The sequence below is a fragment of the Notamacropus eugenii genome, chromosome 2, assembly GCF_028372415.1.
Source record: "Notamacropus eugenii isolate mMacEug1 chromosome 2, mMacEug1.pri_v2, whole genome shotgun sequence".
In the NCBI taxonomy this organism is placed as follows: domain Eukaryota; kingdom Metazoa; phylum Chordata; class Mammalia; order Diprotodontia; family Macropodidae; genus Notamacropus; species Notamacropus eugenii.
Genome location: NC_092873.1, coordinates 289,981,684 through 289,998,916, shown reverse-complemented (window position 1 = coordinate 289,998,916; position 17,233 = coordinate 289,981,684). Strand labels below are relative to the sequence as shown.

The 17,233-nt window shown below is 41.8% G+C and overlaps 1 protein-coding gene across 1 annotated transcript; it reads right to left on the bottom strand.

Annotated features, from left to right (window-relative positions):
- Positions 1 to 906: 906 nt before the first annotated feature.
- On the bottom strand, positions 907 to 16,098 carry CHI3L2 (chitinase 3 like 2). Its single transcript, XM_072644318.1, has 11 exons — positions 16,033 to 16,098; positions 12,302 to 12,331; positions 10,532 to 10,733; positions 9,735 to 9,791; positions 8,099 to 8,249; positions 7,445 to 7,569; positions 7,006 to 7,135; positions 4,178 to 4,366; positions 3,224 to 3,340; positions 1,811 to 1,988; positions 907 to 1,064 (listed from the first exon to the last, which is right to left on the bottom strand). The coding sequence occupies exons 1-10, from the start codon at positions 16,094 to 16,096 to the stop codon at positions 1,824 to 1,826; spliced, it is 1,230 nt and encodes a 409-aa protein (XP_072500419.1). The 5' UTR covers positions 16,097 to 16,098; the 3' UTR covers positions 907 to 1,064; positions 1,811 to 1,823.
- Between the last annotated feature and the right edge of the window lie 1,135 nt (positions 16,099 to 17,233).

The window sequence follows — 17,233 nt, the reverse complement described above, 5'->3', positions numbered from 1 at the left end:
TTTGAACTTACTGGGGAGCAGCTAGAGTAGGGTCCCAGTTCTCCAAGCTGGTAGTAACAAACCTCTGAGATTATTGTCCATGGACTTTCTATGCATTTTGTTAATGAAATCATCTCCATTAGAATGTGAGCTTCTTGAGGACAGGGGTTGTTTTTGCTTTTCTTTGTGTCCTAAACTTGACATAATAAATAATAAATATTTGACTGACTGACAAGTCTTGTGAATGTTTCAAGTCAATTAGCTCTTCCATTCTTTGCCCCATCATTGGTTATCACCATCACCACAGCCTCTAAGAATCAGGTTTGTCACCCTTTGGAGAGACCCCCTATTCCCATGAACAATGATCCTGGGGCCTCTTCAAGGTGGTGAGACTGGAAGAAAAGGTCAGGTCAGAATACACTCTGAGCCAAATACTCACCCGCCCTTTCTAGTTTCCTTATCTGTTCCAGGATGTTTGCAAGGCAAATGTCTCCTCCCTCCCTTCAGAAAAAAGGTATGAGGGAGAGACAGGTCCATAGAGTTCAGAGTCTAGGGCTGAAGGAATAGACCCCAATGAATTCTTGAGATCCATTCAACTGATCATTTCTCTCTATGTGACCATTAGGAAGCAAGTTAATATGTTGGGTCTCTCTGTTCTGAGTCCATCCCCAAGCCATGGGTGAAAGAAAGCAAAAGACTTTCTGTAGTCAGTGATAGATTTACCTGGGAAATGTCTCCCAGCCCTGCAGGATGATGTTTCAGAGAGCAGAGGTGGAAGTAGGAAGTTGGATGAGATAATGAGAAAAGTACAGTTTGGTGTCAAATTAGGAGGTGGGGTGACCTGAGTCCCACCAGGTTTGGGACGGTCTGAATGTGAAGACAGAATGCTATTGTAAGGGTAAAGTGGCAGCACTCAATTTTCTTAGGTAGAATCATTTCTATTTTATTCTATTTAGCAGCTTGAGAATGAAGTGAGGCTCTCTGGTGGAGTGGGTAGGAAGACAAGGATACCACAGCCTTAGGGCATCCATCTGTGAGCACTGCTGAGATGGAGGAAGGTCCAGATGTTCAGTTTCTAGTTTGAACTGTGAGTAAAAAGAGAAGAGAGCAGTCAAAACCAAGACCCTCTGCTCTTGAAACAAGGACGCCCACCTCTTGGAATCTGAGCAATAGTTCATCAAGCCAATCTGTCAGAAGGCTCTGGCTTTCTTTTGGTTTATATTTGTCTGTTTATTTGTTTGCCAAGCCTAGGAGAATCAGAGATCGGAACAGGGTCTAGGAGAACTTCCCTGGGACAGAAAGGAGAAGAATATCGGTATAACAATATAAATGGTGTAATTGTGGCTCAGTTGTTTTCAATCATCTCTGATTCTTCATCACCTCATTTGGAGTTTTCTTGGCAAAGATACTGGAGCAGTTTGCCATTTCATTCTCCAGCTCATTTTACAGATGAAGAAACTGAGGCAAACAGGGTTAAGTGACTTGCCCCAGGCCTTATAGCTAGGAAGTGTCTGAGGCTAGATTTGAACTCATGAAGATGAGTCTTCCCAACTCTGGGTTTGGCACTCTATGTACTATTGAGCCACCTAGAAGCCCAACAATGCAAATACCCAAATGTATCTGTATATCATCCCTCCAATCTTGTACTATCATAGAATGTCAGAACTCACAAAAATCTTTGAGGGTATTGAGTCTAACTCCCTCATTTTAGATAAATGAATTGAGGGATGTGACTTGACCAAAGTTACATAACTTGTATTCAACAAAGCTGGAATTTGAATTCAGGTCTTCTGACTCAAAGTCTAGAGCCCTTCCCATTTCACATCACTACCTCTAGTGGGCTACTATTTCTTCTGGCTTCCAATAGCTTTATTGGCAGATTCCAGTGTCCTCTTGATTGCCTGGAGAAGTGGATATGGACCCTTTTTGCAGAAGTCACCACTAAAGTCATCCAAATCAATGGACCAAATCATGGCCCCTCCCAATCCTGAGTTCTTCAAATACTGGACCTGAAGGAAATAGACAGGAATATGGACGAGGAAGCTGAAAAGAGCATCTAATGGTCCTCCTAGGTCTCTAGGAATGGTTCAAAATTAGACTCTGCTCTGGGTGGAGAGGGAATGGGTTAATAATTTAGCAGCAAACATTTAGATTAGGCAGAGAAAATGATTCCTGGTATGAAGGGACAACTGAGGGACCCTCCATCCTTGGAGGATAGAGTAGATATCTTCATTTCTTTCCCTCACTTCTTCCCCTACACAACAATGCTCCACGGAGTAGCTGAGCAAACACTGACATCAGGATCCCAGGGGGTTTGAAAGTTCTTAGGACTCTAGGACCATGGACCATAAAGGGTACAGTTACAGTGGACTTGAAGATGGCCAGATGGCCGATGCCAACTGTGAGGAGCAAAAGTAGAACGGACAGCTATGGACACAAGAGAGCTGCCCCCACCAGCCCCTGCCCAGAGCAGGGTCAAGTTACTGGTGGTACTAGTAGTGCTCTAGAGAAGACCCTGAGATGAAGAAGGAGGGAGCTTCAATGCTCACTAGCATCATCAACACTTTTCTCTCTTCTCTCTCTTTTACTATCTTTCTTCTTTCCTTCTGCTTTTTCTTCCTTCTTTCTATGCTTCTTTCCTTTTTCCCTTCCTTTCTCATTCACTTTCTTTTTTCTTTCATTACTTCTTTACTTCCCTTCTGCTTTCCTTCCCTCTTTGTTTCATCTGTCCTCTCCTCCTTCTTTCCCTCCTTTTCTTTCTTTCTTGCTTCCTTCTTTGCTTCCTTCCTTCCTTGTTTCATTTCTTCCTTCTTCCTTTCCTCCCTTCTTTCTTCCTTCCTCTTTTCTTTTCTTCCTTCTTTACTTCCTTTCTTCTTTCCTTCCTTCCCTTCTTTTCCTTTTTTCTTTTCTTTTTTCTTTCTTTCCTTCTTTCCTTTCTTTCTCTTTGCTTCTTTGCTCCCTTCCATCTTTCTTTGCTTCCTTTCTGCTTTCCTTCCTCCTTTTCTTTTTTCTTTCTCTCTTTCCTACCTTCTTCCTCTCTTACTTTGTTCTCTTCTTCTCCCCCTTTTCAATTTTCTATGCCTCAGGTTCTCAGGAACATTTTAAAGCCTCATTATTGACTTCAACCTAAAGGAAACCCTGGAACTTCATCCTATAACCACCCTGGGGGCTTCTATGACTCTTTTTTTTTGTGCCCTGAGTTTGGCCAGGGCTCTCTCCTTGTCTCCATCACCTTGGCGCTTACCTTGGTCTCCACACTCTCCACATCATCAAAGCCAACCCACTGGTTGCCCTTGACTGCATAGGGGACCTGCTGTTCTGGGATTCTTTTGACAGTGGCACCTTGTAGGAACTGGCATACCTGAGAGAATGGGGAGGAGGTAGGGGGAAGGGTGGAGAAAACAGTTAGCCCTGGAATTTTCTATTGCCAGGATGCTTAGCCTGGTGTACACAGACAATCACTGGATACATTTCTGGGGGACCTGGGGATTTGTTTTGTTTTAATATTTTGATAATTGGTTTCCTTTGTAATCTGATGTATTTCATTTCATGAGTTTATAATGTTGTTTTGAGAAGAAACCTTGAGGCTTCAACAAACTCCCAAAAGGCCCATGACACACAAAAAGGCTAAGAAACTGCTCTGAAACATTGCCCTGTACCGAAGCAAGGACACCTGGCTGTAGAATTTCCAACAAGTAGCCACCTGAAGTCAGCTTGCAAAGGAGATTCCCTTCAAGACCACCCATTCTGTTTTTGGATGGGCTCCCACTGTTAAGTTTTCCTTGTAGCCACTAAAATCTGAATCAACAGCTTCTACCCATTGCTCCTACTTCAACCCTCTAGATCTGAACAGAATCAGTCATGTTCTGTCTTCCCATCTGTACCATAAGGTCAGAGAGGGCAAGGATTTTCTTATTTATCCTTGTGGCACCTACCATGTCTTACACATAGTAGGTTCTCAACGTTTATTCAATAATTGACTCATGGACTTGCACTATTCACTATTTTGCAAGTATTTTAGGAAAGATTGAAAGGTAGCAAGAGACTCCCTCCTCCCACTCCCAACCACAGACCTTGGAGCCTTCTAACTAAGTAGACTGGCTTCCTGGGGATTTATTTCCCCCTCTACTCTGAAGTGGGCATCCCACCTGACTGTAATATGACAGGAAGTCTAACCTAGGTAAAAATTCTTGGGTACCTCATAGTAGGCCAAGAAACCTGGTTCTGCAGTGAATTGGCCAGGAGTGCCAGCAGCGTTGGCAGGGGCTCCCACACCTGAGTTAGACGCAGGTGTGGAGAGGGTGAAGGAACGACCATACATAGGGATGCCCATGATGATCTTTTCCCCTGGCATGCCCTGATTCTTCCAATAGTTCACAGCATAATCCTGGGGAGGGAAGGCAAACAAACTGAACTGGGCCCTGAGTGTGGAGAGAAATGAAGGGGCCACCCCTGACTCACTGAGATCCAACACATCTGTCCCTTCCTGTTCTAAATTCAGCTTTTCCATTGCTGGGGCACAGAGGCAGAGTTTTATTTGGTGAAGGCAAAGGATTTGCTTTGATCCCTGGCAATAAGTTGATCATTGTCCTTCATAGATGATTCTATGGCCCTAAAGAAACTAAGATGTTACTTTTTAAATAAATGAATGAATGAATTTTTTAAAATTCAAAAAAAAGACTAGGCAAGGAATTTAAGGAGAAATTAGAAAACCAGACATATAAGTCTTGACAACAAGGTTGCCAATTTCCTCCTGTCTTCTTAGTGTTGGCTGCACATAGCATTTGTCTTGGAGATAGGGATGGAATGAAACTAGTTATTCTCTGATCTCCAAAAAGGGTCACCCACTTTAACAGGAAAGCATAGAAAAGAGGCTAATTTGGGGGCAGCTAGGTGGTGCATTGGAGTCAGGAGGATTGAGTTCAAATATGGCCACTTGACACTAGCTGGGTGACCTTGGGCAAGTCACTTAACCCCAATTGCCTTCCCTGAGAGAAAGAGAGAGAGAGAGAGAGAGAGAGAGAGAGAGAGACAGACAGACAGACAGACAGACAGACAGACAGACACAGACAGACAGATAGACAGACAGACAGACAGAGAATAATTTGGAACTTTTTATTCTTCTTTGGGCTACAGTGGAGGCCAGAAAGAAATTGTAGAATGAGACCTGTTCTCCTTATTCCCAGTTCTTCACACAGGGTGAGTGCTCATGAAATTTTTGTTAAATGACTTATGCAAATTGGTCAAGGAAGTGGGAGGAAAAGTACCTGAATGGGGAGTCCGCTACAGTGGAAAACACTCTGAATCATAACACTCAGAGCTGGGAAAGGCCCTTGGATAGTACCTAGCTTGGTGATCTTTTTCAGATGTAGATTTCAGATATAGAAATGAACACCCAGTGAGCCAAAGTGTCCTTCTCAGAGTCACACAGGGAATAAAAACCAGAGTTAGAATCCAAACCCAGATCCCACAATTACAAATCCAGTACTCCTTACGCTGCACTAAATTGAGACCTGGCAGAAACATAGTGGGAGCAAGGAAGAAATTAATCAATCACTCATGGCACCATTTCTCATGCTGACAAACCAAATGAAGAAAGATGGTCTGGAAAATTCTTCAGAAAAAAAATTGTCCTCCCCCCTAAAAAAATTTCCAGGATAATAAAAATTTCATATTCTGAAAAGAACAGTGTTAAGGTGGGGTGAGTTTAAGGTTAAAGGGCAAGGGTTTTCCCCAGCCTTTCTCTGCACCACCTCTCCCAGGCCTTTATATATCTATATATCTTCCTTGGATAAATCAATTTCCTCACTGTCCAGTATAAATATCCTCTTTTGCCTATGTTCAAGGGTTATCACTTCGATCAGATAAAAGATGTCCACTTCTTTTATCAATATGATGCAAAAGATGCTTGCTTAGTAGGGGTTGGGGTTAAGGGTGGAATGGGGATAGGAATGATTGTTACTCAAGCAGACATAGGTCAGGATGGGATGTTCAAATTGAGAAATGAAAAATGAGCCAGCTCATACTTTGCCACTTGGTGAAGATGATGTCTGGTTTTGGCATAGGCCCAATTGTGAAGAGGCAGTCAGGTGGAGTCAGGAAGACCCAAGTTCAGATCCTCTCTGGCCTAGTTACATGGCCATCTGCCTCAGTTTCCTCCTTTGTAAAATGGGGATAATAATAGAGCCTACATTCCAGGGTGGTTGTAATGACCCAATAAGGTAATATTTTTAAAGCCCCTAGTGCATGATGGACATTTAATAAATGTTTGTTTCCTTCTTTTATGAGATAGGGAGTTCATGAACTTGACTGACCAGCATCCTCTGTCCCTCTCCAGTTGCAATTTTATTGCTTTCCCATTCAAAGCACAGATAGATAGATAGATAGATTAGATAGACAGATATATACATACACATATATACATATATATACACATATATGTATGTATATCTACATTTGATATACAAATGATATATTTATAAATATTTCTCACTTGAAGATGATAACATAAGGAAGACAGTGAACTTTTATGTATGTTCAGTCATGTCCAATTTTTGTGACTCCATTTGAGGTTTTCTTGGCAAGGATGCTAAAGGGGTTTGCCATTTCCTTCTCCAGCTCATTTGATAGATGAAGAAACCAAGGCAAACAAGGTTAAGTGACCTGTCCAGGGTCACACAGCTAGTAAGTGTCTAAGGCCAGATTTGAACTCATGAATATGAGTCTTCCTGATGCCAGGTCCAGCATCCTATCCATTGTGCCACCTATACATATACATACATATATATACATACATAATTTATATAAATGCTCCATATATAAATGAAATACTTACAAATCATATTTCTCATTTGAAGGGCAAATTAAGAGGAAGATTGTGAACTTTTATATCATATTTAAATGATATATTTATGAATCATATTTCTATACTAGAGCTCACAATGTATATTGTATAATAATTAATAAAAACTGTGCATAGAAACAAAAGTCCTCCTTTGGCCATGTGTCTCAGCTCTTCAGTCCTACCACATTATAGTAAGCGCTGTTCCTCTGGTCCTGGCTCCCTTTCTTCAGAGGGCTATTGTGGCCAGTAACCAGAGGAATGTCCCAGGATCCATGGAAGTCGAAGGACAAGAGGTTGATGAAATCTACGTTCCTAGAGAATCCAGAGAGTAAAGAAAGTAAAAAAAGTGTTGTTGTTTTTTTTTCTGAGAATCCATAAGAAACTATAAGGGATCATGAATATTAAGCTTAAGGTATAGCATGAGGGATTGAAGGTTGATGGAAGGAAAAACTTTCTGAGTATGAAGAGTTTGGGGTCTAGACAGGTAATTAAAGAAGGCCTTCTAGAGAAATCTTTAAAAACAGGAAGCATCCTCCTCTTTCTCACATCCCATAGCTAGCAGATCATTAGTCCAAACTGGAATAAAGACAGAGGAGATCTACTGACTCCAGTTAGCCTCACCTTGCCAGGTCCTTAATGTCATAGCTGTTGTCGATTATCTGTCTGCCTGAGGCCACCCCCACAGACAAGAGAAGCTTCTTCTTCTGGGATTTTTTGACCTCTTCCTGAAAAGCAACGGCTAACTCCTACGGGACATGAGAAAAGAGATGCCCAACCATCAGAGTTGAAGAACACAATTCTAGCCTGGGGCTTGGGATATACCATAAAGCAAATATTCTCCTTTCCTGAGAAAGCTTTAGGAATCCAAGAATCTTATTGGTTAGGAAAGGACAGTCCCTCAGAGGCCACCCATGTGGGTCACCCATCCTTATCCTCCTGAGTCCCCTTGAGAATTAGAACAGAATCTGCCCCAAGCTTCTTGTGCCTAAGAAAGGATTAAGAGGGCTACTTGCCATTCAACTCCACATGATTCATAACATCTTCTTGTTAGCCCTTGAAGACTCAGACTATAGTCACCTACTGTTGTGGGAGCTGGCCAAAGAGAGGACCTGGTATGTTCTATCATACCAAGAGGGAGGGGCCTGGGTTTTCTCCAATAAACTTGAGAGATGCCAACAGCTGAGGATCAGAGCTCCTCCTTTATGTAAATCTCAGTGTGGGATTCTACACCCAGTATGGGGAATGGACCAACTACTCCAGGGGACTGGGCCATACGTGAATCAAAGAAGCAAAAAAAGGCTTTTCATTCAGCTCAGGGAAGATCCAATCTACGTCCAGCCCATCGAAGCCATTGTATCTCAGGAAAGGGATCACAGACTTGATAAATGTTGATCGTGATTCAGAAGAATCCACCATGGGATGGAACCTGGTAGAAACAAGTTTAATGTCTTTTGGAAAGAACAGGGAAGGAGGAGGACAGGACCTAGAGCCTGTGAAAGTTCTTTCACAATTGCAGTCTCATTTCTACCGTCTAAACAGGACCTTCAGAAAACATGTCTAAGCTGAGAAAAACCACTCAGGCCTGAACTCCATGGGCCCATGTATCTCCATCTTCACTTCAACCATTTTCTGTGCTTCACTCCTCTTCCATCTCTTTCTCCAAGAACTATAATCAAATTAATACCACCACTGCCTCTGTAAAAGGCATGTCAAGGGACTGACTATTGTATCCCTATGATTTCCTGGAGTCTAAATTCAAACAGGTTTCCCTGGACACCACTCCCCTCTTTGTATGAACTCTACTGACTAGAAGCTCCTTGAAGGCAGGGGCAATTTAACTTTTTATTTACATCCTAGCGGAGTTCTTGGTACATAGTAAATGTTTAAGAAGCGTTTTTCATTCACTCATTTATCCTTTTCTTGAAACCTCTCCCACCTTTGATAATAACTGATATACACACATATGTATATATGTATGTATATGTATGTGTCCGTATGTATATGTATGTGTGTGTATTACTTTCAAGTTTTACAAAGGATTTTACATACATTATCTCATCTGATCTTCACAACAACTCTGAAACGTAGGTAGTATTTCTGTTTTACCAATGAAGAAACTGACTCATAAAGGTTAAGGGATTTGACCTTGGCTTGACCTAAGTGCTGGAGATAGCATCTGAACTCCAGGTAGCCTAGCTGGAGGTCCAATACTCTTTCCACCATATATAGTAAGGAAGGCATAAGGACTGGACCTGTGATTTAATTGTTATAGAGAGCATCAAGATAACGAAATTCTTCTGTCATTGTTGGCCAGACACTTCTCTGCAATCTGTAGTCTTAGAGAACTATTTGGAGCATTGAGAATGATCTAGTGACTTGTCCAGGGTCATACGCCAGTACGTGTCAGATACTGAACTTGAACAAGGATTCAACTTCCTGGTGCTAAGGCTGGTTTTCTACATATAATGATACTCTTAGAAAGCCAAGAAGTCCTGGATTCAAATCCTCCCTCTGACACATTCTAACTGAGTAATCATGGTTCTCACTTAACCTCCTGTAGCCTCAGTTTCTTCATCAGTAAAATGCAGATAATTTTATAATATTTTCCTCACATGGTTCTTACGAAATAATGTATGTAAAATGGTTTATAAATCTTAAAATTTGTAATATAAGTATCAACTACTGTTCAGAAAACCCTGAGGATATAGAATTAGATTGGCTGAGAGAACACCTACCCCTCGCCAGGGCAATTAATGTATCTAATCCATTAGAATATAATCTGTCCGAGGGAAGGCACTAGTCTTACTTTTTCTTTGTCTCCCCAAAGATTAGCACAGTACTTGGTATACAGTACTGGCTTTATAAACATTTGTTGACTGCTTGAAATAAATAATAGGAGCTCTGTGCTTACCCTTTGGAACCAAATTTGAAACCTCCAATCGCCAGGAGAGTTTTCAGGTTGGGATTTCTGCAATAGAAGGAAATTGACTTTGATTAACTTAGGACTTTGTTACTATCCTGTCATGGTACCCCAAATCTCCATCCTTAGAAACACTTCTTTGAATTTAGACATTGTGTTTCTGGAAGATCCTCATTAACATGAAGTTTTCTAATTAATATTGACTCAGAGAATTCATTGGATCTTTCTGCATTTTGAATAACCAAATATCTCTTTCTTTAGTTCCAGAATTGAAAGTTTCTCCTTGCTGAGATGGTATATGCCAGATGTACTCAGCTAGGGTTAGTTTATCTACAGCCCAAACTGTCATGGTCACACATTCAACTAAGACACAAATTTCTTTACACACAGGGTTACCTATGTCTTTTTAGTAATCTCTCTAATAGCTTCTTCTCATAATGAAAAGAACCATTAACTCCTCATCATCCACTCTCATTTTAGCAGGGATTAGACACCCAACTATGGTTATGATGGACTGGAACAAAGGACAAGCAGATTTTGATGGAGAAGAGGTGGGAAAAGGTGTATAGGGTGCCACTCTAGGAGTGAGAGTGAGAAGCACTCCTCATCTTTTCTACTCTACACTGCCACCCCCTGTATGACATGGGGATCGTAATCTCAGGGCTCTTCCCATCTTCCTCCCATCCTACCTCAGATGAGCAGGCAAAGATCTAGATCAACCCAACTTAATCCAATGGCTTTGGATGCCCACTCCCCACCCCATTCATACTCATCCTCATCCCACTGGCCTTTTCTTGAGTTGTCTCAAGGTGTAATATTGGGTGACATCATTCCACTCCTTAGGGATGATCTTATTGTTGCTGATATTGGCAAAGGAGTAGATAACATGGGTACATAGATGTGGGTCAATGGTATCAGGAACGAAATATCCCTGCCCAGCTCGGTACTGGGCCCAGTCAGTGAAGTAGCAAACTAATTTGTAGGCAGAGCCTATAAAAGAGAAAAGAGATAGTTCATGGAACCAATTGTGAGACCTGGTCAGCTACTAGATTCTTCCTTAGACAAATTATAAAGTCTCCAAATTGGAAGGAACCTCAGGAACCCATATCTTAACTAGAGTCTCTTCTACAACATTCCATACAAGTGATGAATTGGCCTCTACTTGGAGAGCTTCAGTGGAATGAAGAACTCACTACATCCTGAGGCAGCTCACTTCACTCACAGCTCCAATTAGGAAGTGTTTGCTTACATCGAGTCAAAATGTGTCTTCTAGTCACTCCTCCCTCCTACCCCATTGTTCTTAATTCTGCCCTTTGGGAACAAGCAGAACAGCAAACTTCTTCTCATGGCTAGTCCTTCAAGTGCTTGTGGACAACTGTCATATCCCCATTGCCTTCACTTTTCCAGGTTATTTCCTGCTATTTCAACCATTCCTGTTATTGGCATGGTTTCTCATCCCTCCCATGTTCTCCATCCTAGTCCCCCTCCTCTGAAGAGGCTCCATCTTGTCTAAGCTTTTCCTTTGCCCAGTAATGTGCTCCAGGAAGGGAGCACAATATTCCAGATTTGGCCTGAGTAGGGAAGACAGGTTTATAACAGCCTTGGTCTCGAACTCCATGCCCCTATTCATTCAGTGTAAGCTACCATTAGATTTTTGACTACTTCTATCATGGTGTTGAGAATTAGTGTTCCATAGTGTCTAGGGAGCAAGCTTCAAAGCCAGGAAGAACTGGGTCTGAGTCCAGGGCCTGACACATCTGACTTCCTTTCCCAAAACAGTAGCAGAGCTAGAGATAGAGATCACCAACCCAAGAAACACAGGCACAGCTCAGTGCATTGCACATGGTAAATGCTCCAAGAATGTTTGCTGGATGAATAGGGGTGACGGCCAGTAGAGAGACAGACACTGATGAAGAAATACAGACACAGAAAGAGAAGCACAGAAGTAGAGACAGACAGAAAGAAGGAGAGAAGTACAAAAAGGCCAAGGGGAAGAGGCAGAAAAAGGAACATCACCACCACTACCACCACCATCATCACCACCATCATCATCATAATCATTATCATCACCACCATCACCACCATCATCATCTTCATCATCATTGTCACCACCACCACCATCATCATCATCACCATCATCACCACATCACCATCATCTTTATCACCACCACCATCACCATCATTACTATCATCATCATAATCATTATCATCTCCATCATCTCCATATCATCACCACCATCATCATCTTCATCATCATTGTCACCACCACCACCATCATCATCATCATCATCATCATCATCATAACTAGTATTTATATACTGATTCGAGGTTTGCAAAGTAGTTTACAAATACCTCATTTTATCCTTTCAGTAACTCACTGAGGCAGGTCTATCATAATCCTCATGGTATAGATGAGGAAACTGAGGCCAGAAGAACTTAAATGTGTAGCACAGCTAGCATGATTTGAACTTTGGTCTTCCTCGCTCCAGGTTTATCTCTCACCCATTATGCCAGACACAGAAAGCCAGAGCAAGATATGTAACAGAATCACTACTTACCACCTTGAAGTAGCATCAAGGCCACAAAACCTGCAGAAGAAAATACCAAAAAGGGGAGGTTGATAAGTCCAGAGATGAACCTTCCCTCCATGGTATGACCCATCACTATGACAAGACCTCCCAACACACTCATCCCCAGTCATTCTCAGCTCCTCTGAGGACTTTCTGACCCCAGCAAAGGGCACCCAGACCTTAGATCCTCAAATGCTCTGGGCCACTGCAACCTTGGAAGCATTCATTAAGTCCTAACCAAGGGTAGTTTTCTTTTAGGAGCAAATGGAGCATCTCCTCTTTCAGGCTGGTCATCTCTATTTGCTTCATGTTTCCTAAAGGTTGATAGAGCAGCAGAGGTTTGAGTACCTCATAAAGTCTATTACAAAGTCTTATCTTCTGCAAATGAGCAGAATTGTTTGTGAAGGTGGGGAAGGAATTATCTAGCCTGAGATAGCTGTTGGCATATGAGGAAATGGAAGCAGGTCAGGGAGAGAGAAGTTTTTCTTCCTAATTACTAGGGAAGTGAGCTCCTTCCTTGAACTCTGTGTCTGGGAAAATAGAGAGAAGAGGGAACAAGTACCACTTATTGTTTGAACAATGGACACTATTCATCTCTTCTAGCCTAACACCCAACCATGCTGGGAAAGGATAATTGCCATGCCTGATCAGGGAGCTGGCCATGGGAACCCTCCCACTCATAGGGAAAGGTCTGGTTTCTACTCCTTGATTAGCCTGACTATTTTATGCAAAATGCAAAAAACGTTTATTAAATGCCTGCTACATATTAGCATAGAGGTAGTATCTGAACTTGTGGGAAAGGGTGAGATTATCAAAGTGGAGGGTAGAGAGAACAGTTGAAAAAAACCGGAGACAAATCTTAGAAGAATACAAATCTTAAAGGGTTGAAAAAAGAGGCCAAAGAATTGGCAAAGGACATAGAGGAGAGACTAGAGAGATAGGAGGTTAATTAGGAGAGCAGCATCTAGAAGATGAGGAGGGTCAATGGCCACAAAATATGGCTGAAGCTAGATAAGGATTAAAGAAAAAACTCATTAGGTTGGATGATTAGAAAATCCCTGGTGATCTTGAAAAGACTAGTTTCAGCAGAGTAGTGACAATGTAATTGCAAGGGGTTGAGTAAAGACTGGGAGTTTATTGGATGTATGAATGAATGAAGTTGATTGTATCAGGTATAGACTATTTCTCCAAGAATTTTAGAAGTAAAAGGGAAAAGAAAGATAGCATACTAGTAGCTCAAGGAGATATAAGGGAAAATGGAGAGGTCATTCCCAAAATGGTTGCCTCCCTAGCTTCTACTTGGCTAGTGAGCCTGGTTTGGATGCTCTAGAGGTCATAGAGCTGTCCAGTCCCTTTGTGGGCATGAGGATAGCTACATAATTGGAAACTGCAATGGGAAAGAGAATGGCACCACCTCTGCCCAGCTGACTTTTCTTCTCATTTCCTTACTCATATTCCTCACCTGGGAATGAGCTGAATCTATAAACATGAATGTAAGCTCTCTTTCACTTCAGGCCCCTGCATCGCAGGTCCTAATGCTAACATTTAACAAGCTAACAACATACCAATTACATGTTAGCAATGCATCAATTACATGCTACCACTGGGTCATAAAAACAAGAATATTAGCAACATGCCACAACATGCTAATTATACATTAGCAACACATCAATGACTTCATGATAAAAAACCCACATTGCTGCTCCTGCTGCTGCTACTACTAGCAATACTGCTGTTGCAGCTACTACTGCTTCAGCTACTATTATTACTGAAGTTGTTACTGCTACTACTGCTGCTGCTGCTGTTGCTGCTCCTTGCTGCTGCTACTAGCAGTACTGCTGTTGCTGCTACTACTGTTGCTGCTGCTGCTGCAAGATTCCCAGTGCAAGGTAGGATGGTGGGTACCCACTAAGACGCCTTTGGAGATTTTTTTCTCCTAATAAGCCTAAATTGGCAGATATTCAAGTTCTACTCATTATTCGTAGTTCTGCCTTCTGAGATTAAGTTAGATAATAAAAGATACAAAAAGTTCTACAGGAATTGATGAAGTTGCCAAGTCAGAACCACCCCTAAAGTATGGGTAGGGTAGGCAACTAATTTTTGCAGGATCTCTGTCCAAATAAACAATTTTATTTAAAATGTGTTATAGATAAGTTGAGTCATGTTTAGTAGCAGTTTTATCAATGAAGATTTAGAATAATTAGCTTACAACATTCATAACTGTGATTTGAAACATTGAACTGTATAGAGTCAAATGACTGTCTACATTTGGATCACTATTGTAGCCTAAGAGACACCTGGAATTAGAACCACTGATGGTTAAAGAGTTAATTTTTCACATTCATCCTCCCTGCTATTCATAACACTGTTCTTCAGGTATTCCAGGAGAACCTGGCTTATCTCACTCCTACACTGCCTCAGAGAGCAGTTGGGTGAAAGTGAGTGCCAGACCTACAGTCAGGAAGACTCAGTTTCCTGAATTCAAATCTGGCCTTGGACACCTACTAGCTATGGAGCAAGTCACTTAACCCTGTTTGCCTTGGTTTCCTCATCTGTAAAATGATCTGGAGAAGGAAATGACAAAGCACTCCTTGGTGGCTGAGTGGAAAGAATGCTTTATTTAGAGGTAGAGGACCTGGGTTCAGATCCTAGTTCAGTTAGTAAAATAAGAGTTCTGGAGGAAAGAATTTGAAAGAAAATAAGTAGCTTAGAAGAAAAAGTAATAAACTTTACTTACATAATGGGCTCTCCAGTCCCTACTATCAATGAAGATAGACGAGAGGAGTGCAGAGACTCAAAATGGGGCATCTTTGTTTCTTCTGTCTCAAGACAGATCCATAGAATATTAGAACTGCATGGAACCTTTGTCCATCTAGTCCACGTCTCTCATTTTAAAGATAAGGAAACCAAGACCCATAGACTCTTGGTGCTTCCCTTGTCCTGTTTCTCATTCTCAATCTCTATGCACAGCCTGTATCCTACGGCCCCCAACCAAAGTGGGCCACAATCTTTCTTGGCACCTCTCCAAGGAGGCCAAGGCCCTGGTCATCATCCACCAGGACTCAGACCCCTACTGCTGTCTCTTTTGCTAGAGAGACATAAGAAACTCAGTTCTCTGAGTGAACTTTCCAGATATTGTTCCATGGCTCCCTAAAGAAAACTTTATGATCCTATGACTTTATGTTTATTCCTATTAAATTTCCTATTATTAGATTTGGCTCAGTGCTCTATCTAGCCTGTCAAAATCTTTTGGGTTCCTGACTCTCTTCCCCCTAAACTAATACATTAGCTATCCTTTCCAGTCTTGTATTATTTGCAGATTTGATAACTATGCCATCTATACCCTCATTCAAGTTCTTGATTTTAAAAATATTAAATAGCACATGGCCAAAGGCAAATACATGGAGCCAAGACTCTGAACCAGGTCTGAATCTACTTAATGACTCTGGTCTAGCCCACATCTCTTCATTTTATCCCCAAAAAGAACAGGAGAGATTTCAACTCCTTGGGCTCAATTTTCCTTATCTATAAAAAGGAGGAAGCTGAACTAGATGACATGAAATGAAACTTCTGCTCAACCATTCCACTAGTCTCTCCAGAAAGAGAAGAAGATGATGTTCATTTTTGAATCTTTCCACAGAGCATCCTCTCTTCCCTCCTTCTAATTCCTACTCCAACCTAAATCTTCTGCCTGATGAGTCTGTTGGGTCCCCACTCACCCCACCAGAGGAACTTCTGGCCCATGATGGCAACTCCCAGTTTACCAGCTTGCTCTGTCTTCATGTTCTTGGGTCCTTCTGTGTCCCGATTTTAAAAGCCTGACTTACAGGAAGGAAGCTGTACAATCCACCCAACAATCTCATTACGCCTCCCTGACTTCATTTACCTTGCACAACTTTCTGGAAGTCAGGCATACACTTAAGCAATGTCTTCTCTCAAGCTGTCACAGGGTGTCTTCTCTCAACATGTTACAAGGATTTAGAGGGACAGCCCCATAGGGTTAAGGTACACTTACAACCCTGACCTCCTCCCACATACCTTACTCTGAAGTCAAGATCTTTCTGACATGCATTTGCAAATAAATGTTTCTGTAAATTCATAAAATTACATTCATAAGATTCCAATGGAATCAATTATATGGAAATGTAGTTATCAAGATACTTTTAAAAAAAAGTTCAGATACCAAGTTCAGAACCTCTTCTCTATATATCTGAATCCTATGGTCATTTTACATATTGGGAACCTAAGACCTAGGGGAGGTTAAACATAAGCTTGAATACAGATCTTTGGACTTCAAATCTCCATCTTTTCCCATGACAACACATACCACTTTTCTCCTTCACACGTCAGTAGAAATGTCCATCTATTGCCTTGTGCAGGTGCACTCCCTAATGAACAAAGGTCAACTATCATAAGGAAGAACTTTCCCTAAATGACAAAGCTCATTGTCACCCCACAACAAGCTGGCTTGGTGCTTTTCTCTTGGAAGTGATCTGTGTTCTTACTTTTCCTCTCAGGTACCTGAAGGGATCCCATTTAGACAGCTAGATAGAAACTTCCATTTCCCCACTCCTGTTCTTACCTTGAGGTAACCCTTCTGTCTCCCTAGAAATTACAGGAAAAAAGGTCCCTTTTCTTGTGGACATACGGGCTCCTTTTTCTGTTTTGACCAAGGACACTCTCCCTGATGTCCCCACTCCAATAGGACTGTCTTGGTTGGGAGGGGTTAACCTCTTATGGAGTCTCTGAATCTCTTTCAGTTTCCTTCTTGGGTGTCCAGAGTGAACACTCATTAGTTCTGATCTCTTGCTTCCCATTAGCCTTCTGGGCCAGGGCCTTCTAGGTCTCTGGAAGTACCCTAACCACTGCTCCAGTCATGTGTTCCTGATCTACCAGTCCTACTGGTGCCTGTTGCGGGAG